At 53.1% G+C, this 25,009-nt stretch overlaps 7 protein-coding genes across 7 annotated transcripts; 3 read left to right on the forward strand and 4 right to left on the reverse strand.

Moving 5' to 3' along the window:
* Window positions 1-2,004: 2,004 nt before the first annotated feature.
* Window positions 2,005-9,827, forward strand: BDP81DRAFT_454803 (uncharacterized protein; the record flags this gene model as incomplete). Its single annotated transcript, XM_060592987.1, has 3 exons — window positions 2,005-2,272; window positions 2,346-8,513; window positions 8,569-9,827. The coding sequence occupies 3 exons, from the start codon at window positions 2,005-2,007 to the stop codon at window positions 9,825-9,827; spliced, it is 7,695 nt and encodes a 2,564-aa protein (XP_060439098.1).
* Window positions 9,828-11,052: 1,225 nt separating this feature from the next.
* On the forward strand, window positions 11,053-12,561 carry BDP81DRAFT_332856 (family 28 glycosyl hydrolase; the record flags this gene model as incomplete). The annotated part of the gene is made up of 3 exons (XM_060585623.1): window positions 11,053-11,549; window positions 11,606-11,730; window positions 11,786-12,561. The coding sequence occupies 3 exons, from the start codon at window positions 11,053-11,055 to the stop codon at window positions 12,559-12,561; spliced, it is 1,398 nt and encodes a 465-aa protein (XP_060439099.1).
* Window positions 12,562-12,683: 122 nt separating this feature from the next.
* BDP81DRAFT_138881 (uncharacterized protein) lies at window positions 12,684-13,542 on the reverse strand. Its single transcript, XM_060581812.1, has one exon. It carries the CDS (start codon window positions 13,384-13,386, stop codon window positions 12,748-12,750), a length of 639 nt encoding a protein of 212 aa, XP_060439100.1. The 5' UTR covers window positions 13,387-13,542; the 3' UTR covers window positions 12,684-12,747.
* A 1,130-nt stretch (window positions 13,543-14,672) lies between these two features.
* BDP81DRAFT_359770 (short-chain dehydrogenase) lies at window positions 14,673-15,880 on the reverse strand. Its single transcript, XM_060586385.1, has 3 exons — window positions 15,283-15,880; window positions 15,004-15,226; window positions 14,673-14,942 (listed from the first exon to the last, which is right to left on the reverse strand). The coding sequence occupies exons 1-3, from the start codon at window positions 15,826-15,828 to the stop codon at window positions 14,767-14,769; spliced, it is 945 nt and encodes a 314-aa protein (XP_060439101.1). The 5' UTR covers window positions 15,829-15,880; the 3' UTR covers window positions 14,673-14,766.
* Window positions 15,881-16,341: 461 nt separating this feature from the next.
* On the forward strand, window positions 16,342-18,171 carry BDP81DRAFT_410927 (uncharacterized protein; the record flags this gene model as incomplete). The annotated part of the gene is made up of 1 exon (XM_060589139.1): window positions 16,342-18,171. The coding sequence occupies exon 1, from the start codon at window positions 16,567-16,569 to the stop codon at window positions 18,169-18,171; it is 1,605 nt and encodes a 534-aa protein (XP_060439102.1). The 5' UTR covers window positions 16,342-16,566.
* Window positions 18,172-18,598: 427 nt separating this feature from the next.
* On the reverse strand, window positions 18,599-21,471 carry BDP81DRAFT_465601 (coatomer WD associated region-domain-containing protein; the record flags this gene model as incomplete). Its single annotated transcript, XM_060594297.1, has 5 exons — window positions 18,599-19,610; window positions 19,661-19,824; window positions 19,873-20,288; window positions 20,338-21,307; window positions 21,454-21,471. The coding sequence occupies 5 exons, from the start codon at window positions 21,469-21,471 to the stop codon at window positions 18,599-18,601; spliced, it is 2,580 nt and encodes an 859-aa protein (XP_060439103.1).
* Window positions 21,472-22,159: 688 nt separating this feature from the next.
* Window positions 22,160-23,790, reverse strand: BDP81DRAFT_440203 (mannitol dehydrogenase domain-containing protein). Its single transcript, XM_060591483.1, has one exon. The coding sequence runs from the start codon at window positions 23,618-23,620 to the stop codon at window positions 22,433-22,435; it is 1,188 nt and encodes a 395-aa protein (XP_060439104.1). The 5' UTR covers window positions 23,621-23,790; the 3' UTR covers window positions 22,160-22,432.
* Between the last annotated feature and the right edge of the window lie 1,219 nt (window positions 23,791-25,009).

Genomic DNA, 25,009 nt, shown 5'->3' on the forward strand with positions numbered 1-25,009 from the left:
TTCTTCCCAACTTGCATCATCCTACCAATGGCGCCATGTATTGAGCAGATGATGACCTGCTTCACATTCCGGCCGTTGAACATGGTCATATGTTAGAGTTTGAGTCGAAGCGGTTCTATGATCTGCGGCTCAAGCCTCCGGTTCATCTAATGTGGAGAACGGACAAGGAAGATGGCCAAGAAGAACACAGTTGGGCGAACACTGTGCGCGCGGGGGTTACATTTTTGTCTTGTTGAAGACTCCATGTGATTCAGGAACTGCAACCCTGTTAGCAAGACCATGTTTTTTCTGCATCTTCAACCTATTTGGGGTTTTCATAGTATGATGACCCCTTTCGATTAACATCTTTCCTCATATTACCGGCTACGTCTCTCCGATCGACAAGGTATATCGCATCAACTGTTAGATGGCGTCAGTGAAAATGTACGTACTTCAATAGGGGATATAACGAATAATCTAATAATTCGACCCTATTTCCCTCATATCCGTCTATGAATAATCTCGAAGTAAAGCAGAATTAGAGAAAAACTGGGGACGGATGTAGTGACGCCATCTAACAGTCGTTAGGATAGCAGATTTCCTCATGCACAACATGGGTTAATGTCTTCAAGAGCCATGTTCGTCGCTCCTGCCCCGCTTCCGTCCGGCGCTTTGAATAACATACTAGTCTTGATGCTGAGCTATCTTAATATCCAACGACATTGCTTGGACGGGATAATTCATACTGGTTTTGTGATGGGAGATGACTCGTATGATTGATCCGAGAATCATCTGCGTATTTTCTTCCTCATGTCGCCATCCGTTACAGCTTACGTGGGACGGCTGGAACCAGCGGCTCTCGGGGTTCTTGCCGTTCTTTGCGGCACACACTGACGAGCATCGGTTCGATCGTCGTCAAAAGTTTCCGTTGTATTCGACACCGGCTGGAAGAAGGCATTTTCAAGCAGGCTGTGAAGCCTAGAATGTCTCTTTACAACGTTCCCATGAGCCATTTTCCTACAACCTCCACGCCGAGCGTGACTCTTCATGCAACAGCAAAAGTGACATCACAACAGACAAGTTCGGCTCTATGTTGACATTCTCAGTTTTCAACCCGAGTAAGGATGCGAAAACTGAACCGGCTTTATCGGGAAATGACTGTAACTCTGCAACGACTGACTCAAGTTGGAGTCTCAAGCTGTCTGGATGCTTGGGCATCACCACATGCGTCTTAGAAGGGTTCTTCCGCGCTATCACGCGGTGATGGCTCCTTTGATCTGGGGTGATACGTCTACAAAGTTGCCCGGCTCTAGCCCCGATATCGCTGGTACGAAGTTGTAGACAGGTCACTAGGGCCAGTTTTTGACTCGTAAACGCATCCATGTCGGCGTAGCGCCCGATTTGAGGCATGTTAGTAAAGTTGGCATCGATGTTGAGGACGAGGGCTGGAGGGAGCACGCCATAACTTTACCACGAGGAGTCTGCGATGTGACTCGAGATCGTTCTCACACAGTTGCTAAGCTTTGAGAGGGCTCTCGCCTCTACATTCGCAATCACCTAGGAAACTGACGAGATCGGTTTCCTGGTAGCGGGAAGTCGGGAGATGCGGCCACGCCCGGGATGACCTTGATCAAACTTGCCGCAGATGGTGACATGGGAAGCCCAAAATTGCTTCCGTGCGGGTGTGACTATGGCATGACAGTGATGCAGGCATCTAGAGCTGTAGGCTGATGGAACTCCCATGCTGTTGGTACGGAGAGGTTCCATCGGAGGCAAGAGCAACGGGCTAACGAAAGAGCGACGACCTATTGATTGGAACGCTTCAGACTGTGGCACAAATGCACAAATACTTTGAATTCTCTCGTATCATTGATAAGCTGAATCTCACGCCCATGGTAAAGGAAAACAACATATCAGAGAACCCAATGAACCTTTATGCCTCCAAACTGCAATATTTTTGTATTCCTTTCCTAAGTCTTCCACTCTACTGAACCTCTTGTTATCCACCTACCTTTGACTGCTACGATGCAGTTAATTCGTCATATCGAGAAGCATGAAGACTTCTTCCTCCCCAGCCCTGATGAACTTGCTTTCGGCATTCACGACAAGCTCTTCAGCAAGGAAAGTGCGTTAGCCTTTTCGGAGGTCGAAGTCAGTTTCCCTGCGACAGAGATTCAGCAGGAAATTCTCGATGAAGATGTTCAGTGGGCAGAAGTTGAACTTTTTGCCGGGAAGCCATCTTCCTTCGGTCTCGAAAACATTTTCAACGCTTGGAACTCTCTAGCATCACACCGTAAGTTTTATATCTGTCTTCCTCTCGAAATTCCTTCAATCACTAGCTCATTCCCGACTCCTTCTTCGATCAGATATTTGCCTCAGATCCTACATCACCAAAGATACCGACTCAGGCCAACCGCAGGTCATAGTTCTCCGCCGGGTCGAGGGCATTCGATGGGACCATCCTGACAAGAGTCTCACTGAACACAGTCAGACTCCAGCTTATGTGACTGTTGAGAGTACTCGCCGTCGGGACGGTATCAGCCTGGTACTTCATTTTCATCGTGCTCTGATTGATACAACGTCTTTGCACATGATCAAGCTCGACTACGCTCTTCAAGTACATGGGCTACCCGGCCTTGAGACTGCTGGATTTGCCACATACATCCGATACCTCGACCAAAAAAGACAAAATGCTAGAGCTTCCAAGGCTTTCTGGACTGAAACCCTGGCCGAGGTCGTCCCCCCATCCGTATTCAGTGCTCACGCTGATGAATACACCCAAAGCACCAACAGGGGCAGGCTTGGTGTCAGCGCTGTCATAAGCGGGCCGGAACTAGCGCAACTCAATGATCTCGAAGCTCACCACGGCCTGGGTTCTTGGCGTCAGACATTTTTCGAGGTCGTTTGGGCACATGTGATCAGCACTCACACTGGTTCTAACGATGCCGTCTTCGGTACAGTTCGACGAGACGAAAGCTTCATCGGCTCAGGTACCTGCGTTGGGTGCGTTGATCAGACATACCCCGTCCGCTTCCATATTGAGAGCGACGAGGGCTTAGCTATCAGTGAAGCTTCCAAGGCTCTCGATGTCTACCACTGCCAAGCTGGTCGCCACGCGTTCATCGGACTCGAGGAGATCCAACGTTACGCCCCAACCCTCAGTTCAGTTGAGACTGCTGTCAGTTACAGCCAAACGACGAATACACCATGCATCGCTCCCGGGCTACGAAGGTTCCCTGTCGTTCTATGCATCAGCGATAGCGGGGTATTGAGGCTCACTCTCAAGTGTAAGGCCTATATTCCTCTTGAAGAGATTGAGGTTGTGCTGCAACACTTCGTCTCCGGTATCATCAGTGCTGCGTCCAAGTTGAAGCTTGCAGACGACTGCAAGCTACTAGCATCCGATCTTGTATCGGAAGATGAGCAACGCTCCATCATGTCGCAGTCCCTCTCTACACGCACTGCCGACCAGACGACTATCCCTTATCTGTTTGAGAAGACCGCCGCTGCGTTCCCCGAGAGAACTGCACTTGAGTCTGAAGGCAGGGCACCTGTCACATTTCTCAAGCTCAACAGCCAAGCCAATCTGCTGGCGAGAAGGCTCAAGTTGGAGAAGGGATCGTTCGTGCCCATTCTGGCCGAAAGGTCTTTGGAGCTCGTTGTCGCAGTCTTGGCCGTGCTCAAATCTGGGGCAGCCTACACTATTCTCGATCCCGACACTCCCCTCACCCGCCTCGAGCAGATTATAGATGATCTCAGACCTGCTACTATCCTAGCTAGCCATCGATTCGTCGATGTAGTCCCCAACGCCTCAGACATCGAGCATGTTCTCTCTTCTTCAGGAGATAGTCTAGCTATTCCTTCATCTGATGACTCGACCAACCTTGGTGTGGAGATCCATCCCGAAGACCGTTGCTACGTGATCTACACCTCCGGTAGCACAGGAAAGCCCAAGGGTGCTCTCCTCACACATCGCGCGGCTACAAGCGGCATGGCGCACCAGCCTCTGAACGGGCTTGAACGGTGGCTTCTATTCTACAACCCCAGCTTCAGCGCCGCTCAACGTACAATTTTGGGAACGCTCGTCCATGGAGCGACCTTGATCCTTGCTAGCAAGGAGTCTCTCAACACCGATCTTGCTGGTGTCATCAACAGCTTCTCAGTCGACTCTCTCGGCATCACTCCGTCCGCTCTGTCACTATTGCAGCCCGATGAGGTACCTAGTCTCAAGCAAATTACCTTGGTGGGTGAGCAGATTTCGCGAGATCTTGTTGAAATCTGGTCAGCACGAAAGGGCCTACGTCTGAGGAACACCTACGGGCTGAGCGAATGCACTCAGCTCAACTTTGGAAAGGAGCTTCAACTGTCACCTGGAGGTACTTTCAACCATCGCTTAGTCGGCTCTCCGGCCGATACTACGAATGCATTTGTTCTAGGCCATGATGATGAACAACTTGCGCCTCTGCTTGTCGCGGGCGAGCTGTGTCTTTCTGGTCCACAGCTCGCTGAAGGCTACCTCAATGAGACAGCGCTCACCGCACGCGCCTTTGTCGACAACCCATTTGGTACCGGCAAGCTTTACCGGACTGGTGACAAAGCCCGTCGACTTGCGGATGGTCAGATTGAGATCTTGGGACGGGCGGACATGCAAGTCAAGATCAATGGCCAGAAGGTTGAGCCCGCAGAGATTGACCGGCTATTGCGCTCCGTTGATGCCATCGCCACATCTGTCACTCTGGGCATCAGTTTGAACGATCGCAGAGCACTGGCTTCAGCCATTGTCCTTGCAGACAACTCCATCTTCAGAACTCCAGTGATCTCTGCTAGAGAGCTCTTACATCAGAGGTTGCCTGCCTACATGGTGCCCAGCATCTGGTTTCCTGTCAAGGAGATCCCCAAGAATGCCAATGGGAAGATCAACTACGCTTTCCTACGGAGCTCTGCTGAGGCCCTAGGAGTTTCTGGGTTTACTAAGCTCATGACAATTGGTGACGACAGCGATGTCGTTGATGCTGTCAACAAGTCAGAAGTCGTCATCGCATCAGCTTGGTCAAGCATTCTGAAGATTGACCGATCAATTATAAGAAGATCGCACTCATTCATGGACCTAGGCGGATCATCGATTGAAGCTATCAAGGTTGTCTCTGAGCTGCGCAAAGCTGGATTGTCTGTCGAGCTGAGTGAGCTTCTCGAGGAAACATCCCTTAGAACGATGGCAGCCCAGTCACAGGCATTCAATGCCGAGTCCCAGGAAGCGCCCGAACCTTTCGCACTTATTGCCGATTCTAGTCTTGTTTCTGACTTACAACGTGACGTTAACATCGTTGACGCTTATCCTGCAACGCCATTTCAGGAGACTATGTTGTCAACTTTGAACACGCCATCCGACCCTTACACCTACTCACGGAGTTGGAATGTTGCTGCGGTCGACCTTGAAAAGCTGAGAGCGAGTTTTGACCAAGTATTTCGTTCACGGGACATCCTTCGGGCGGTCTTCCTTCCACATAAACGATCTTTCCTGCAGACTATTCGCCATGGTCTCCCACTTCCCTGGTACGAGTATTCGGAACCACTAGAGTCCTTCAGTTCGAAGCAAAAGCCTTACCAGTGGGAACTAGACGCCCCCCTATGGAACGCCACAGTTCTTGCTGGTCACGTCCTGGTGGTTTCAATGCATCACTCGCTCTTCGATTACTGGTCTCACAAGTTTTTTTACGAAGATGTGGCATCAGTCTACTTAGGCAAGTCCGTCACAGATCGGCCAGCCTATAGCAACTTTGTCAGACATCTGCAATCCCAAGACAGCGCCGCCAGTCAAAGATTCTGGTCTGAATATCTTGAGGGGGCGCAGACCACGAAGTTGAATCACTCCCCAGGCGAGAAAACCAGCAAGATTGAACTTGAACTTGGTTTCAGCGTCAGCCAGCAAGCTCGACGTCTCGGTTCTACACTTGGCGCAGTCATTTATAGTGCCTGGTCCATTCTGCTTTCCCATCACTTAAGAAGTGACGATGTCACATTTGCAACCACTATCTCTGGAAGAGAGGTTACCGTGGCCGACATAAATGAGATCGACGGTCCCACCATGACCACGGTGCCCCAACGCATCCGAGTAGATCCCAACTCCACCATCAGAGACCACTTGAAGGGGACTCTGTCAGGGTTCGCACAGCTCCTCAAACATTCACAACTCGGTGTTGTTGGCGCTTTGCGTGCTGGCAACCTTCCCAGCAAGGCCTTTGACACACTTGTCAACATCCTTGTCAGCCAGGGCGATGAGGGAAGTGATTCTGGGCAGAATGCCGGAGAAGTCTTCCGGGCACATGGTCGTCGACCTCAGTGGGCGTCCGGCTCTGATACTACTGTGCTTGAAGTAGAGGAAGGTCCCGCCGCAACGGCCATCCGTTTGATTAGTACGATGGAACCACGCAGGTTGCGCTTCATCACAGACTCCTTTGTCAACATTGTCAATGTCTTGCTCACTCAACCGGACACGAAGCTTGGGTCGGTGTCAGTTATGGGCCACGAAGAGAGTGATTATGTCTCCAACACGCTCTCCAACCGCACAAATCTTCGACTCCCTGAAGCAGAACTTCTTCACAGCGCATTCGAGAGGATAGCCGCCGCCACGCCGGACGCTACTGCCATCAACTTTGACGGCAATGAGATCGTGTCGTATGCACTACTCGACAGGCTTTCGAATCGATTCGCTCACACTCTCACTGCTCACGGCGTCTCTTCAGGAGACCTTGTGCCTCTCATGCTTGAAAAGTCAGTCGACATGATGGTTGCCATACTGGGCGTCATGAAGGCGGGAGGAGCGTATGTCCCTCTAAGTCCGGACAATCCGAACGAAAGAAATGGCTTTGTGGTTTCCGATACAAGAGCGAAGCTTCTTGTGGCCCACCCACAACATGCTGAGTTTGGAATCTACGTCAAGCAACTCTACGGCATTCAAACGCTGGTCATGCCAAGTCACGAAACGCTGAGCACCGTCACAAGCGATGGATCCGATGCCAACATCGCACCGATAACACGCACGACACCCGACAATCATGCCTACATGATTTATACATCTGGCAGCACTGGCATGCCCAAGGGCGTCATGGTACCTCACCGAGCAGCCGCAGCTGCAGTCACCAGCATGGCACAGGCCGAAGGCCGATTCCAGGGCACCTGGCGGACTTTGCAATTCGCCAACTACGTCTTCGATGCATCTGTGCAAGACTTCTTCAACACACTTAGCACTGGCGGAACACTCTGCATAGCGCCCACCGAAACCTTGCTTTCCGATACTGCTGGATGCATCAACCGCATGGATGTGAGGCAAGCAATCATCACCCCAACGGTCGCGAAGCTCTTCAGTCCCGAAGATGTGCCAGACTTCGAGACCCTGATCGTTGGGGGTGAGCCTCTGACTCCAGACGTCGTAGATATTTGGAGCCGTCACTGCAAGATCTTGAATGTGTACGGGCCGACGGAGACTTCCATGGTGGTGACGACTAAGAGCATCGAGCCGTCATCGGAAGTCACGGGTCATCGCATTGGAAACATAGGCGCTCCTTTTCCCACTGTCATGGCTTTCATCCTTAGTCCGGATGGCGAGACCCTGGTACCATACGGCGCTGTTGGCGAGCTCTGCATCGGAGGACCACAAGTTACCGACGGGTATATGAACAGGCTGGACTTGACAGAAGCCGCCTACGTCGACAGCAACTCTCTTGGTGCACGCATCTATCGTACAGGAGACCTGGCACGCTGGCTTCCAGGGGGCGAGATCGAATGTCTCGGACGAAAGGATAATCAAGTCAAGATTCATGGCCATCGCATCGAACTTGGAGAGGTCGAAAACTCAATCCGCCGTTCCGGCCTCGTCAAGGATACAGTGGCGCTAGCTGCTACTATCCAAGGCAAGGCTCATCTTATGGCATTCTGCATTTTTGACGAAGCTCTTGCACCCATTGACTCAAGTGGTGTTCAAGATCCGTCAACTTCCCGGGCCTCTTTGGGTGTATTGCGCGAGAATATGCGTTCGCTGGCGACATACATGGTTCCGAAGTTCGTTATTCCAATGAACGCTTTCCCCAAGCTGCCCTCGCGCAAAGTCGACCGCAAGGCCCTGAAAGTGCTGGCCAACGAGCTCGAAAGGGAGCACTTGGCGAAATGCACGCTGGAGACTCCGGGCGAGGACCACCAAGTCATCCCAGTCCAGACACCATCAGAAGAGATCTTGGAGCTTGTCTGGGCTGATATCTTCGGTATTCCCCAGAATGAGATCGGACGTGAGGCGAATTTCTCCACGCTTGGCGGTGATTCTATTTCTGCAATCAGCTTGACAGGTCAGTTGCGACGAGTAGGCTACTCGCTGACGGTGCTTGATATCCTCAAGTCTCCCAAGTTGAAAGACATGGCGTTCATCTTGCGCAAGATAGAAGCACGCGGTCAGGTAATCGAGCGTTCATTTGAGGTCCCTCAATCCGTCAAGGTAGCTGCCCAAGAAACTGGAATTGCATGGGATGCAGATGTCGACCATGGTAAGTTGTCTCTTGCACCATTCCCAGTAAGACTCCCGGCTAACTGTTCCTCAAGTGTATCCATGCCCTCCCGGCCAAGCAGAGTTCCTCAAACAGGGTAGCCGAGAGTCACAGATGTGGGCACTGCAAACTGTGCGGCATATGACGGCGGATGTTGACCCAGATACATGGATTGAAGCGACCAGCCATCTCACGGAGGTCAACGAGATCCTGCGAACGACATGGATCGACACTCCAGAAGCTGGCTGGGTCGGAGTTGTTCTTCGTGGCTCTGAGTTGAACGTTGCCAAGGTGGCCCTGGACTCCGAGGCAGAGTCTTCGAGCTTCATCGAGGAGTTTTGGCAGGCTCGATTTGAGTTTGGTCGTCCATTCATCAAGTACGCTGTCATAGCCCACAGCGACGCGTCTTGGGACCTCATCATCAAGATGGACCACGCCGTATACGACGGCACTTTGCTTCGCGTATTCGATGACCACTTTGGCGCCATTCTTCGGGGCGAAAGCGTGCCACCGCCTGTCGAATTCCGCGACTTCTCTCAGCATGTCTTTGCAGAAGACAAGACGTCTAGCCTTAGTTATTGGAAGGCAAAGATGGATGGGCCAAGGCCTGTCGACCAGCAGCTGCATGGTCGAGATCTCGCTACAGTCTCATCGCCAATGATCACCGCTAGCTTGCGTAGAGAGGTCGTGACAACGAACATTGACCAAGCAGCTTCTCGCCTTGGAGTCACTCCGAGCATCATCTTCCAAGGAGCATTCTCCCTTTGGCTGGCTGCAGCGACCGAAGCCACGGATATCCGCTTTGACTACTTGCTGAGCGGTCGCAACGTAGCGCTACCGGATCCTCAATCCATCAACGGAACGCTGGCCAACTTTCTGCCATTCCGAACGCCCATTCATCCGAAGGAATCGGTGCGTGACTTCCTCGGAAAGCTACAAGACGACTTTTGGGATGTGACCGAGAACGGCCTGGTTGGTCTCGACGATACTTACGGCGTTGCTGGTCTACCTCGCGAGACACATGGCAATCGAATCTTGTTCCTCTCTCAACCATTCGAGCCAGCAGCCAAGGATGACCCCAATGGCCGCTACCGATGGCTCGTCATGGCAAAGTCGAAGGTGCGCATGTACCAGCCATACGCGCTGGTTGTCGAAGTGTCCAAGTCGCTGGGTGATCGTCATTTACTGAAGGTCATGTATGACGACACCATCTTGGATCTGACAGTGGCGGAAAATATTGCGGATGATATAGTTGCTTTGATCGAGGTTCTGGCGGATGCCACCACGGCGGACCTGGTACTCGAAGAGTTGTGACTAGGACCGAGGGCCTTGACGTAGAACGATAGAAACTCTCGCTTGGCGTACAGCAATTGATTCTTTCCCACATTCGATAGCGATTCAATCGAAATCCGGGAGTGATTTTGGCACAAGCTACGTTCTTCAGACATTGCTCGACAAACCGTGAAAGAGACGGTGTGTGGTCATGATTGAAGCCTTGGCGCTCACTTCGGCAATTTCCTCCGGAAATCAAGACATGATATTTCTTGGCAGAAAGAAGCGCCAAGTGGCCAAGACAACGACCAAATTGACTGAAGCTTTGGGGCGTCGGGACCACGGACAGGAGTCCTTTCTTGGCCAACCCTCCACAGCTCCTCCACAATCCACCATCCACATCACGACGCGGGGGACTGACAAGGGAGTAAAATTTCCAACAAAGAGATGGATCACTGGGGGAGATTGAAGCTTTGTGCGGGGGAATCTCGACTAACGACGCAAGAATCCACCCGATTGTTGGCTAGTTTTCTCCGTTGACCACGGTCTAGAAATTCCATCAATCAATTGCTCGCGTAGACCAGACGGCGCAGTCGACCCTAGGAACCGACATGCAGGCAATCTGCACAATCTCCGAATCCACCTCAGCTAAAGCTCGTTGGCTCGCATCTTCCCCAACTTCTCCCCCTCGTCGCGATGGGGTTCGAGGCTGGTCAACCGTCAAAACCCCATGGGCGCACGACTGGGGGAGCCTGGGGCTACTGCGAGGCCGGCGAGAGACCCGGTGCGGCGGTCTGCTGATTACGCGGATGGACTGATGCAGGAGCAACAGGACGCTGAACGGGAGGAGAAACGAGGGCTTGATAGGTGGAATGGGTTGTGTTGTTTCTCCTTCGTGCAGTGCGTCCTGGTTATTTCCAGATGGCTGGGCGAAGGGAGACTAGCTTGATATCGCCCCAACTAGCTGCTTATTCCCCCCCCTGCCATATTACCCCGACTTTGGAGAGATATCGAATATTTTCAGAGCCGAAAAGCTGTTGGTAGCCATGATGATCACTCGGGGTGTAGAGCAATTGGAAAGAAATGTGACTTGGCGATGCAGGTCCATTGCCAAGCGGCACGAGTATATGAAGACGCTCGCGCTCTGGAAGTTGTTCTGGATGGCTGATCACCTCCCCCGAGCAGCCTCCTTACTTGGCACCTCACTTGGCAATCCGACTCAACCTCGTGTGTGTTTCCTTCTCACCACTCAATCCCACACGCAGCCATGAGAGTCTCGTCCATCTTCGCCGTCCTGGCGGCTGCCAGCAGCGCCCTTGCCTACTCGGCCGAGTTGATTCCGGCCGGCGTCCCTCGCAACGTGGACGAGTTCCGCGTGAAGCACCCCTACCAAAAGCGCTCCAGGGGCTGCCGTGACACGTACACTCTACGTGCCTCGGAGAATGACCTGGATGACGTCTCTGACGAGCTTATCGAGGGTCTGAAGCTGGCCAACAACGGTGGTACTTTACACCTTCCCGCCAACCAGACATTCATCATTGGCAAGCCGCTCGATCTGACATGGCTCAATGATGTCCATGTCCACTGGGAGGGTGAGATTAAGTTCACCAACGACACCCCGTACTGGCAAGCCAATGCCTTCCACCACCCGTTCCAGAACTCCATCATGTTCTGGAAGTGGGGAGGAAAGGACGTCAAGCTGTACGGCCAGGGTGTTCTGAACGGTAACGGTCAAAGATGGTGGAACGAGTTTGCTGGTCTTGAGTAAGCTGTCTACAGATCCCTGACTTACTATAAGCTTATTGTTAACAAACTTTCAGGATTCTGGACCCCACAAACGCCTACCTCCGTCCCATCCTGTTCTATGCCGAGAACGCGACTGGACTATCCATTGAGGGAATCCACTTCAAGGACTCTCCTTGCTGGACTACCTTCATTGTGACTTGTAAGAGACACCATCTCAACTGCTATAGAACGACCAACACTAACACGACATCCAGCCAAGGACATCTCCTTCACGGACGTCATTGTCACCGCCGAGACCAACAACCACACCGCCGAACCCAAGAACACCGACTTCTTCGACTCTCTGAACGTCGAAGATGTCCGCGTCAAGCGCGCCTGGGTGAACATTGGGGACGACTGCTTCTCCCCCAAGTCCAACGCCACCAACATCCACGTCGACACCATGTACTGCAACGGCACCCACGGACAGTCCATCGGATCCCTGGGCCAGTACGCCGGCGAGAAGAGCTTCGTCCAAGACGTCGTCATCGAGAACGTCTGGATGCTCAACGGTCAGCACGGTGCCCGTCTCAAGACCTGGGCCGGCCCTAACATTGGCTACGGCTACATCGACAACGTCACCTTCCGCAACTTCTGGCAGGCGAACAACGAGTACACGGCCTTCATCGACTCGTGCTACTTCAACATCAATGCCACCACCTGCGCTGCGTACCCCTCCCAGATGAACATCAGCAACATCCTGTTCGAGAACTTCTCTGGATACTCGAGCGGAAAATACGGCCGTGCTGTCGCCAAGCTCACTTGCTCGACCAACCCCAACGCCGTCTGCGACAACATCCAGTTCAAGAACTTCAACATCACCACCCCTTGCGGTGGCGACCCCGTCATTCTGTGCGACGGTATCAAGGGAGACATTGGTACCCCCTGCATTTCCGCCACCAGTGATGAGGGCAAGGCTGCTCTGGCGGCCAAGTGCACAACGGCTCTGGCTGTGGCTACACCGTGGGAGGTCAGACCCTTTAAGGGCTGAATTAGTAATCGGGTTACACTCTTCTCTGAGTAGAGCTAGATATCACGGGTCCAGATGATGACCAAGTCGTACAGTTACGGCGTAGATTCTTGTACAAAATTAAACTTTGCATAACTATACAATTTTGACAACCCAATAAGTTGAAGTCCAGTATGTTCTTCCGTGATGCAAGTATGTAGTCCCCTTTTAAAAAAACGCAGCAACGCCAACAAATCCAGCGGCAACGGCAACGGCAGCAATCATGCCGGTCTGACGGGGTCCGACGTTGACGGCAATCTGTGTGGGACTGTTGCGGCCGCCTGTCACGCTGACACCGGCACCCGTGCCAGCGGCAGCTCCAGTCTTTGTCTCGCCGGTAGCAGAAGGGTAGTCGCCGCCAGCAGCAGTTGTCTTTGGTGCCGAAGAGCCAGATGCCGTAGCACCACCAACTGGTTCCGCCGTGCAGAGCGGGATCTCGGTCTCAAAGTCGGAGAGAGTGGAGCAAACAGACACCGCCGACGCGATTGAGGCCGAGTTGGCGTCGACCCAGCCGAGGAGTTCAGAGGTATAGCTGGAGTAGTCGGCGCTCAGTTCCGTAGGGACCGTGATGCTGCAAGGGTCGGTTTGTGGAGGAGCAGTCATCTCGTAGGAGAGGATCTTGGGAGGAGGAGTTGGTGCGTTGGCGTAGACTGTGCTAAGGGCGTTGAGGCATGGGTCGGCGGCGAGCTCAGTCTGACTGGGAACAACATCGCGACGGATGCGGTCCGGTCTAACGTCGAAGACGGCAGTCGCAGAGCCGGCCAGGGCGGCGATCAGGGCGGCGATCAGGGCAGTCTTGGCGTACATATTGAGAGAAGTGATTGTGAGACCTGGTAAAGACTGTTGGTTGAGATATACAAATGAGTGTCAATGGATAGGTTGTTGAAAGAGTGGACTGTAGTCGATGGGGGATATGGAATGGCCGGGAGTGCGGCATTCGTCTCAATTAATACATGAACAAACGAGGACGGATCTCATTCTCATGCCCCTGATCACCATGGTGTAGCTTAATCTCAAGCATGAAAATAAGGATTCCTGGCTTCGATCCGCCGCCGCCGTTCACGACCGTGCTCTACCTAGTGCGCACAAACGTCTGCAAAGATCAATCACGAGGCAGACAGGCTTCATGAGAAGTGGACTGGGTGCTGTCAGAGCGGCACCCCGATGACTGACGGCGTCATCCTGGCTCTTGAGAGGATATTAGCCATGGCTTATGAAGTGGCAACAAGCCCTTCAGCTAACCCAAAATACTTGAGGAGGATGACTTGCGGCTTCTTCGAAGAAAGGTTCGGCTGGGGAACACTTATTCCAAAAGGCTTTAGTTTTGTTTCGGTGTAAGGGACTAAGATGGCTGAATCAGGGGAAATGGCAAAGCTAGTCTTCTAAGGTAGCTAGAGCATGTTTTGCCTCGAGCTATTTTAGGTCGTTACACACTCCTCAAGAAGTCTAGATGGTTTTTCATAGAAAAGCGATCTGAACCAACCTATTATTTCCAAAAAAAGAAAAAAGGGAGGCTTACTGTCAAATGGGCTTGCCGTTAGTAAGGTAGTCAAGGTAGTCGGAATGCCTCGATCGATGAAGTTCAACACCGACGCAGGACCCGAAAGGCAGTCTGGACCAATCGCAAACTACAGAGTACCCAACGCTTGCGGGTAAGCGAGCTGGAATAAGCATATCATAGTTTATTGATGCAGGTGAATGATCCCTTGCGGAAGTGCGACTCGACTTATCCAGAAGGTTTGATGAATGCACCTGTCTTCATTGACCGAGCAGCTACGTGCCTGTGAGAGTGAGTGACTCAATGGAGCAAAAAGTGTCACGATTCAAGATGAAAGGTTTCAAGCCACCATATTCAAGCATTGTTCCAGCCTTACGCCAACTGTTTCTCGGCAGATCAAGCTTGACTAGAATTCCAACTGCCTGGGAGTCCTCGGGGCATCGTGGCGTAATTTCCAACTCCTTCAACTTTTGCCCTTGCGCCCTTGGGCTAAAGCTGGATGAAGAGTTCTGCATGGCTTTCCGAGTTGTTGAGTCACATAGGATGTAATAGAATTGAATTCCTAGAATGCTAAGATCTCGTCTTATCTATTGGAGTATGGTTTCTCTTCTCCGAACGACCATTGTTGCCCAACCACGACGTCGTAGTGTGCAGCGGTAAGATATCGACTGTGGTATCGCAAGGCAAGCTCACTGCTGAAGTCCAACGACACCGACCTTGAGATAGTGATCGTTGTTCTTGATCTTTTCTCCAATATCGCCGCCCTTGAGCTCCTCAATATCCCACTTGGCCCAAACGAAGCGGCCATGCAAGAAGCGCGCCTCCTCAGATGCGGCCCAGACGGCAAAGTTTCCGGCTAGGTCAACTAAAGGACAGGAATGATTAGCAGGTGCAAGGAAACTTTGTTGATTCCAGATTACACTTACCATGATCAAACGGATAGATATCCTCAGGGATCCCAGCATTCTTGAAAGCCGAGGTATGCACCACGCCCGGGTGGAAGTTGAGAACCTGCATCTTCTCGGGAGGCGTATCCTTGGCAATCATCTGGATCAGCATCGTCCCTGCGTTCTTGCTGGCACTGTAAGCAGGCCAAGGGCCAGATTTGGTATAGTTGTGACTGGCCTCCGTAGACACATTGACGAGGAACTGTAGCCAAAGTGTCAGCTCTGTTGTCTGTCACATGCTACATCGAGAATACATACCTTCTGTCGACCTTCGCCATTCTTTTGCTTGTAGAACCTCTCCGAGAGATCCAAGAGCGAGCGGACGTTCATGGTAAACGAGCTCCAGACCTCGTCTCTCCCAAGAGACAAGATCGGTCCATGTTCCGAAATCTTGGCGGCATTGAGCACAAGGACATCGATAACAGTGCCATCCTCCTCGAAGCCCTTCCAGAGCTTCTCCACGTCTGCGAGGTCATCCACATCGCTCGGGTATCCTTCGAATTGCACCTCGGGAAACTCCTTCTTCAGCTCCGAGACCGCCTCATCGACAAGATTCTGGCGGCGGCCGAGGATGATGATGCGCTTGGCGTGGGCTTGTGCGAAGCCCTTTGCGATGGCGAAGCCGATACCTGCTGAGCCGCCGGTGATGAGGACTGTTCGTCCGGCCTGGGAGAGCTCTGGGCGGGAAGGGAAGATGGCTGGGTACGTCTCCTTGTGTTCCTTTTTGGTGAATGTCATCCCGGTTTCGTAGATAGAGGTGGAAGTCAGTGCTGCGAAAGCGGCGGCGGCAACGTCATTGTCCATGTTGAAAGTAGTGTTCAAGGTGTTTTGGGGATATCTGGGGTAATTGAGGTGTAATTGATCTTGACACGATGTCAAAGATTGAAGAAGCTGGTGATTTGGTTTCGATTTCTGTACATCTTTTCGCAGAATTGTTGCCGTCTTATATCGTTTTCCACTCCTACTCGTAACACTAATAACGACAGCCATCATACCACTAATTCAACCAGCAAAGACGTGATCAATTGCTCAACGTTGCTATCAACCACAGCGTTTGTCATCATGTAAGCCATCAAAGGCTGTATCGTGATAAGATCCGTTCAAATCCGACATGCCAAATCGCAGCGGCCGAGAAACCCGCAAAACACCTGCACAGAGTTCCCGCTAGTTTCCCGCAAGTCTTCCGCCGAAAACCCGCAAACCCGCAAACCCCGCAAAATCCGCAAAACCCACACCGGCGCTGCGTGTGGCCCCACTCCGTATCTCCTTACGGGCGTCCCGAGCCCGCGCCTTGATTCATAGCGCTGACAAATGCCGTCATCCTCTCAACTCAAAGGATCTCCTGCCTAGTTTTTGCTTCAGCAGTCCAAGTCTCAGATGAGTTACGAACTCCGGCTGATGACAAACACGACTCAATTCAACGAAATTCACAACTTGATAGCTGAGTACCTCATGTGGTGTGAGGTAACTCGAACGAAGCCAAAGCAACTGTCTACCATTCTTCATCCCCTCTATTACTAAGGAGGAATCAAGTAATGAGAAATGAGTCGCCTCTCCAAGCAAAAAGCATGCATAGCATGCACGGAATCAAAACGCCGCTGCGATAAAGGCCTCCCATCATGTTCCCGCTGCGACGACCGCGACGTGGACTGCCAATACCCCGTCACAAAGCGACGCCGGCAGCCCGAGACCTCCAGGCTGCTGCCGTTCGCCGACCCACCACCACCGGCACCGGCACCGCTCCAGCAGCAGCAGCAGCAACAGCAGTCCATGTCGACAACAATACCAGACACACTCCTCTTCGACGCATCCCCTCTAACAACAAACATTTGGAGCATGCCCTGGGCAGACCTAGACTTTACCACCCCAAACTTCCACCTCTCACCATCAACAGCCTTCTCCCTCCCGCCCCCAAAACCCGCAACAATCCCGCAGCAGCAGCATCATGAACCTCACATCGCCAAACCAGACTACCCCCGCCTCACATCCTCCGTAGCAACCTCCCTAGCAGGAAGCCAATGGTTCCTCGCCCCCCCAACCTGGAGGATAGACCACTGGCCCGCGCCCCCACGCGACGCCTACCCCGTCTCCGTGCTCACAAACTTCACCCGCGGCCTGCAGGCCTGGGTCCGGCGGTGGGTGATGGAGGGACATAACCCGTTTATCCACCGCAGCCTCTACGCCGAGGGGAATTACTTCCCCTCGTGCGTCCAGGACGCCTTTGCCGCGGCGTCGGTGTACTTCCACAAGACGTCTCTCAACGAAGCATTCGTCCATCGTATCTTGGATGAACGAGTCACGGCGCTGCTGGCGAGTCAGCCTGCGGTGGAAGGTGACTCAATGCTAGAAACGAGGGATCATCTAGCGCGCGTTCACGCCCTCTACGTCTACACCATCATCCGCCTCTTCGACGGCTCGGTGGGCCAACGCGCCGCAGCCGAAGAACACCTACCGACCCTAGACATCTGGGCAAAACAACTATGGCAATCCGCCCAGAATGACGCCGAAACCCTATACAGGCACCAGTGTCCCCCCTCAACATGGCAGTGCCAGGCACAAAGGGACACTGACCTCGCAGAGCAAATCACAGCAAACACCAGCGCCGCCAACGCTGTCAGACCAGGAAGAAACAAGAAACCCCAACACCCAAAGGAAGAACATTTCAAACGCGACCTCTGGACCTGGAACCTCTGGGTCCTCTCCGAATCCGTCCGTCGCACATGGATCATCGTCGTCTGCACACTGGGCGTCTATAACGCCCTCAAGGGGAAATGGGGCGAGTGCTCCGGCGGAGCGCTCTTCACCGCCCGCGCGGGACTCTGGGACGCGCCCTCAGCCCCGCGCTGGGCCGCGCTGTGCCGGGAGACGTCTGGGAAGGGCAGCAGGACCGGGCGAGATACAGGTGGTGGCGGTACTGCTACTACCCGTTCGGGAGCGGAGTGCGGCGACGACGACGGTGACAATGGCTGCGGTGACCGGAATCTCTTTGTGCCTTCGCTTGATAGCGACGGTTTGCTTCATAATGCGGCTGCAGCTGATGTTGATGAGTTTGCGAGGCACTTGTTCACGTGTATCTGGGGCCTTGACCGGGTTGAAGACTGGGCGTTGAGGACAGCTTCAGAAGGCAAGGTGAACTTGGTTTATTGAGATTCAACATGATGAGCTCGAAGTGGGTATGGCATAGAAATCTCCAAGACTCACCTGTCATGTATGTTGTCGATAGAAAGCCATGGACAACGAGAAAGAGGTCCGAGTTTGATACCAAGAGCGGCATGCGCAAGAATATGAAACTCACCATCCCCATCAGCGGCAGCGAGAGAATTTCCAAACGCCTCGAGTCACGGCTACTGGAACCTCATAGCTTCAGAGACTTCATGTTAGAATATACTTTTACATACGGATCTAGAAGCGAGACCGTAACGTCATGACACAAAAAACATCTTCCATTTATTTGCAAGGCATGATCATTACCGTCAACGCCCGTCGAGGCAGGGCCATTCGACATCTAGGCCTTTTGCGATCCCCGCACCGTCCCTAATCAAATTGCGTTTTGAGCCTCCGAGCACACGGCTACCTACTCCTCATCCTCTTCCGCCTCGGCCATCTCCTCGTCGGCCTCTTCGTCGGCCTCTTCTGCCTCCTCTTCCTCCTCCTCGGCCTCCTCAGTCGCGTCGGTTCCGTTTACCTTGGTGACCTCGGCAACTTGGGGCGCGGCGCCACCCTGCTTCTCGAGTTGGAGCCACTCGTCCCACTCGGGGAAGAGGTCTTCGTCTTCTACCGGCGCACCCACCATCTTGGCGACGCGGCCCTTTTTGCCCTTCTCGAGGCTTTCCTTCCACTCCTTGACGACACCTGCCGTCAAACTGGGCTTGTATGTTTGCGAGAACAAAACAGCCTCTGCTAACCGTCCAGTCTTGGTAAGGATCTCCACGCAGCCAGCAACGTCACCCAGCAGCCACTTGCAGCTGAATGCAACATTGTGAGCGCCAGCCTCTTGCGCTTGGTCGGAGAGTTTTGAGAGACCAGTGCGGTCGGATGTGGAGGAGTACAGAAGGAGCAGGGAGCCGAGGTCCTTTGCGTGTGTGAAGCACTCTTGTGCCACGGCCACCTGCCATCCGGCAAGGGCAGCGTCTCCGACAGTCTTCCACTTGTGCTCAACATCTGCCTCTCTCGCCAACTCAAGGGCAGTGTCCAACTGACCCAGTCCGAGAGCGAGGTCAAACTTGTGTTCGGGATCGGTGGCAACCTCCAGCGCAAGTTCCTTGTGGCCCTGTCCTTCCAAGAAGCGTGCGATCTTGTTAAGTTGGTCCGCAGGAATCGTGTGCAGCAGCTCTTGCGCAGTCTCCATATCGTCACGAAGAACCAAGGTCTGGTACTCGAGCACGGGCAAGGACAAGGAGAAGGAGGTGACACCGACGTCCTTGTCAGCCAGGTAGATTCTTGAATCACGCTGGATGTATCCCAGGATGTACATGGACTGGTCGAAGTGGGATACCGTGTAAGTCTGGTCGCCCACGAGGTAGTTCAACCGGTTGGTGCTGTTGGTGTAGAGGAAGCAATCTCCAACCCACTCTCCAGTGCGGACACTAGTTTTGCATTAGCAATTGGTTGTCTGAGGCAAGAAAACGCAGCATACCTCTCGTTGATATCCGTGATGACCTCAAAGGCGGCTTCGACGCCATCTTCGTCAATCTGGTTGGTTTGGACACCCTCAACGTAAGCCTCGCGCGAGAAGCGCAAGACGTAGAAGGTATCTTCGCAAGCGAGAGCGACCAATTCGCCGCTATCAGACCAGTATACCTGTTCAAATTAGCAAGTGTACCTGAGGCAGTGCAGCAAGAAACCAACCTCTCTCGGCTCGACCTCAATGCGTCTGACCAGACCACCGGTTTGCCAGTCAAAGAATGAGATACCCCCTTGGCCCTTGACACCGAGAAGGACACCACCAGTCAAGCCTTCGGCCTGGAAACCGACATCAAGGCCGCTCGCCTTCTCGACAAAGTTCTTGTAAACCTTGACGCTGGTTGCTGATTCCCGGATGGCGAAGTCGTTGGTGTTCTCCTTGGACGCCCAGACAAAGTCCAGTGCAGATCCAAAAGCCTTGTTTCGCCAAGCCAGAGCCGTGTAGATGATGTATTCGCCATCTCCGCAGACTGCGACAAATCGACCGTTCGGGTTGTGCACGAGGGTCGAGGGGTACACTTCGCAGGTACCAAGCTCCTTGACGGGAAGGGAAATGGGCTCGTTATCCTTGATAGAGGCATCTGGGCATGTTAGCAAAAGGTCTGAAGGTCTAGAACAGACGCAACATACCTCCACCCTTGATGATGGCAGAGACGACTTCATTGTGGCGGGCCCAGACAAGCTTTCCTGACGCGTCCATTGACACGGCAGGCTCCTCGCGACCCAGCTTCACAACGACGGCACCATCGTCGAATCCAACGGCCACGCCCTGCTTGCCCTTCTGGTAGGAAACACACCACGCGCGCTCAAGGCCGTAGTTGAGGGACTGCTCGAATCGGTATGTGTTGGCGTGCCATATCCTGATGGTGCCGTCTTCGGAACCTGAAATGATAACTGGCAGCTCAGGGTGATAGCACGCGAAGGAGACGTTATTCGTGTGGCCCTCGAGGGTGGCGATGAGAGATTTGGTGGTGTAGTCCCAGACCTTGACGGTGCGATCGTCGGATGTCGTCAGAAGATAGGGTTTGTCCGAGTGAGGGTAGTAGTCGACGTGGTTAACACCCTTGGCCTCGTGGGCCTCGAGAGTGAAGTTGGGTGTCGCGGAGCCGAGACTCCAGATCTTGACAGTGCGGTCAAGGGATGCGGAAGCGAAGGTGTTGGTGTCCTTGGGGTTGATGGCGAGACCCATAACATAGTGGCCGTGGCCTTCGAAGACCTGGACGCACTTCCAACCCTTCTCCCAGTCCCAGAGCTTAATCGTCATGTCATCGGAGGCGGTCAACACGAAAGGTTGTGTAGGGTGGATGGCGATGGCGCGAATGTAATCGGGATGGGCCTCGAACGAGGTGATCTTCTCTGAGGTGTTGTAGTTGTATACACGGATCTGGAAGTCATCGGAACCGCAGACAATCCAGTTCTTTCTTGCGACGAATCGGCCGGCTCGGACAGGAACATCGGTGAGCTCGAAGGTCTTGACGATCTGCTGAGTCTCGTACGACCAGATGTAGACATGACCGCTGTACAAAGTCGTAAGGATCCATGGCTCTTGAGGGTGGAAGTCGATGCCCTTCACCCGCTCGCTGCGGGCGAACAATTGTCGCTGGAAGAACAAGTCAGCTACCAATCCAGAGCTATTCAGGGGACGACAGGCTGGCGAAAGCTATGCAGCTGCAGCTCTGGCTGTCCCAATAGCTCTTGCTCAAGTAATGCGCAAAGCGGGGGAGTCTCATTCGCTCAGGTTCGTACCTTTACGTCGACCTTCATGTTGACGACCTATGCGCGTATACCGGCAAGGGAGAGTGTTGAAGGAAAGGTGATGGTGTCCTCGAGAAACGAAGTGGGGGGAGAGTGGTTCTTGCGCTGGTAAGTACGCCTAGGGGGGAATCATGCGTGGCTGTCCGGCTAATTCGAGAAAATGAGAGAGGATTAGGAGAGGCCGCTGGAAGCCGGTCGCGGAGGAAAGAGTCGGAGAGCCTCGTCAGCTTGTGTCGTGGGAATTGATGGCTTCCAGAGCTTTGACAGGCGCAATTTTGTCCAAGTCGGTATTTCGAGCTTCAACAGATGTGTCCCTACCGCACCAGGTCCAGGAGCTGATTGGTGCCTGAATGATGTGGCTTTTGCCTAAGGCACAGACATTTGAGCCACGTAGGTAAACTGCCCGTCAATTGAGTCGTTTATCTTATCTGATAGAAAGCCACACCAATCCATCACCTTAGCCACACTTGTTATCTCGAGGGTCCAGACATCAGCCACACCAATCTGGACAGGTCGGTGTAAGCCCTCGATGAGGATGTGGACAACAGCTTTCCGTCATTGAATCTGAGGGCGATTTAAAGATCACAATCGTCATTCAATTTATGATCATTACTACTTTAAATGTGACGAATATGTTGGCGCGCGTATAAATTATGTAGGGTAGACAAGGGCATTCAAGTAGAACGCATCAGGACTGCCTGCTTACATCTGCCATAATGTCTCCTCAGAACGTTATTTGTCACGATTCACATATGAGTAAAGATGAATGATTATATGTTTGAAAATCTTGACTGGATTTGTAAACTTAGATAATCCTAGGCCTACCCATTGGGTTGGCACTGCTCAGAAGGAGCGCTGAAATGCGCGCTGACTAAATATCCTCAAACTCCATGCTTGTCCCAGTGATATATGCTAGACTCCAAAAATTCATGCCCATCAATCGTTACACTCGTCAAAGCTTGCCGGTGAGTCATTCCTCACTGTCAGCCTGAACCTTGCGGACGACGGCGGCAAGCATGGGGTGGATCTTCTCAGAAGATTGGATGCCGCAGATCTTGGTGACAGCGTCCTCAGGAGAGTTCTCAGACATGAGCTTGGAAAGCTCCTTGCTCTCATCGTCGCCCTCAACATCCTGGAAGCGGAAAGCCATCTCTGCTGCACGGAGCAGCGCGGTGCAGTCCTCACCCTTCTCGGCGAGTTCTGCCGCGGGGCCGACGAAACGCTCCTTGCGGCTAAGCTTACGGAGCGGCGCCCGACCGACACGCTCAACAGCATCCTCCAAATGGGGGTTACCGATGCGGCGGACGATCTTGGCGGCGTATTCGCGCTGAGCCTTCTCGTCGATGCCGTGCTTGCTAATAATCAAGTTGCTCGTCTCCTCAAGGGCCTTGCGGACCTCAGCCATAACAGCCTTATCCTGCAGCGCGTCGTAGACGGTGCGCTTACCGCGGTTGTAGCCGTGGTAGGCAGCAGTGGCGTGACCAGTGTTGACGGTGTAAAGCTTGCGCTCGATGAAAGGCGCGAGCTCATCGACCCAGTTAATACCCTCAATGCTGGGGATCTCCTCGAAGGGCGTGCGCTCGACGACCCACTCGTAGAACTTTTCGAGAGTGACGTCGAGGCCAGCGTTGGGGTCTTGAGCAGGAACAATGCGGTCGATAGCAGAGTTGGCGTAGCGGGCACGCTCGTGGTGGTCTTCCAGGCGGTGGGCGGCAGTGTTGCGAGGGTCCTTGATGTGCTCAGCAAGGGTGTCGGTGGCACCAATAGCATTCTCGCAGGCAATGACAGAGATGGGTGCCAGTTCGCTGGGACGCTTGTCGATACCCTTGGCGATGACAGGGGCGATAAACTTGAGAATGTTCGGGCCGACGGAACACGTGACAACATCAGCGGTGGCAATCTCCTCGACAAGCTCGGCCTCGTGTGTTCTCGAGTTGATGGCGCGGTAATTTGTGATGGTGTTCTCGTTAGTACCCTCAGCGCCGACTTCGATCACCCGGTATGATGGGGTCTCGTTCAGCTTGTCAATGAGGGCATCGGCGACGTCGGCGAAGACTACCTCATAGCCGGAGTTGTGGAGAAAGCAGGCGACGAAACCACGGCCGATGTTGCCGGCGCCGAAGTGGACGGCCTTCTTGGTGAATTGTTGTGTTGACATGTTGGGCGTGTGTGTAGAGTGTGGGTGTTGGAAGAGTGGGGGTTTTTGGAGATAGTTTGGATAGAGTAAAAGGCGAATGTTTACAGCCTCGAAATGTTTTAATTTGTCAAGATCGCTCAAAGATCGAGTGATGTGAAAGAGATATTGTGTGGAATGATGAGAAAAGAAGCTGTAGTCAAAGGGGGGAACAGGTTGTCTTTATAATCTGAGAGTGTCGCCTTCACAAGAAGGACCACGACGATGTAATGGACTGCGAGTGTGTCTGGGAAGGGCACGTGTGAAAGGCTCATTTACAGTGGGGGCATCGGCTGGAAGGGGAAAGCATGAAGGAGTGGAGGGGGACCCATGCAGTACGTCGTCGGTGGTCGTCCATGACGGGACGTAAGGAAACTTAGGAAAGGTCAGGTATTTCTGGGTGGTCCATCGCACATAAAGGTACATCGGGGGCCGGGAGGGTAAGGTAGATACGTATCGTCCATGTACTCATTTTCCCGCGCTGAGATCATCGCGTACCCGGAGTACCAGGTACTTCTGGCCGGGCTCCCACCAAGAGACTGGGAGAAGTCTGTGCAATGACTGCCCCAGAGCAATGACATAACGCCGCATCCCCCTTCAACCCAAGCCATGCCATCATCCCCAGTATTTCCTGGCCTTGCGGCGAATAGACAAGCCAGCTTTTTTGCGTCCACCCCGTCACCTTGTCCGCAAGGCTCCGCTTCATTGAAACAAAGTCGGCGCCGCCTTACTTGGTAGCTCTTTGGCTACGGCCCTTTGAGCCAACGAACACGCAGTATTTCGTCAAAGAGTATAGCCTACTGTCTCCACTGAGGGGTGATTGAAGAGGGGGGGTGTCGTCAGAGAAAAACACCATGGAGAAAGTGACAATGGGCGCAGTCCAAAGTGATGCAACTGCTGAGAGGGGAGGGGACCATGGAGGGGTCACAGACTCGTAGCCCCTCCGCCAGCCTGGGTTGGACTTGGAATGGATGCTGAATGTGGATGAATGGGGGATAGGCTCTGAGGCACAGGGAAATCAAGGGGAGAAAGGATGGCCATGGTTTGCATCGCTCGCCAATCATCATGAGTCCTTTGTCGGCGGCTGCCTTTATCCCTCTGCTATTGTTCGGATAATACCTGTTGGTTTGCACTGTTGCAGACACACACGGCAGAGACATTTTGGTGTCAGCCACGTCGGCCAGATGACTGTGTTCACATCGCATGTGAGAAATGATCTTCTACACAGCGCATGCCTGTGTCCTTGAATGCTTCTCTGCTACCTTCGCTTCTGGGTGGTGGGAAGTTTACGACTCCTATGCCCGTCAGACAATAATGGAATAGGACATAGCTCCACTGAATCTCAAAAGGACGGCAGAGTGATAGGTAATGGCA

Source organism: Colletotrichum phormii (genome assembly GCF_030913505.1).
Source record: "Colletotrichum phormii strain CBS 102054 chromosome Unknown BDP81scaffold_31, whole genome shotgun sequence".
Classification (NCBI taxonomy): Eukaryota; Fungi; Ascomycota; class Sordariomycetes; order Glomerellales; family Glomerellaceae; genus Colletotrichum; species Colletotrichum phormii.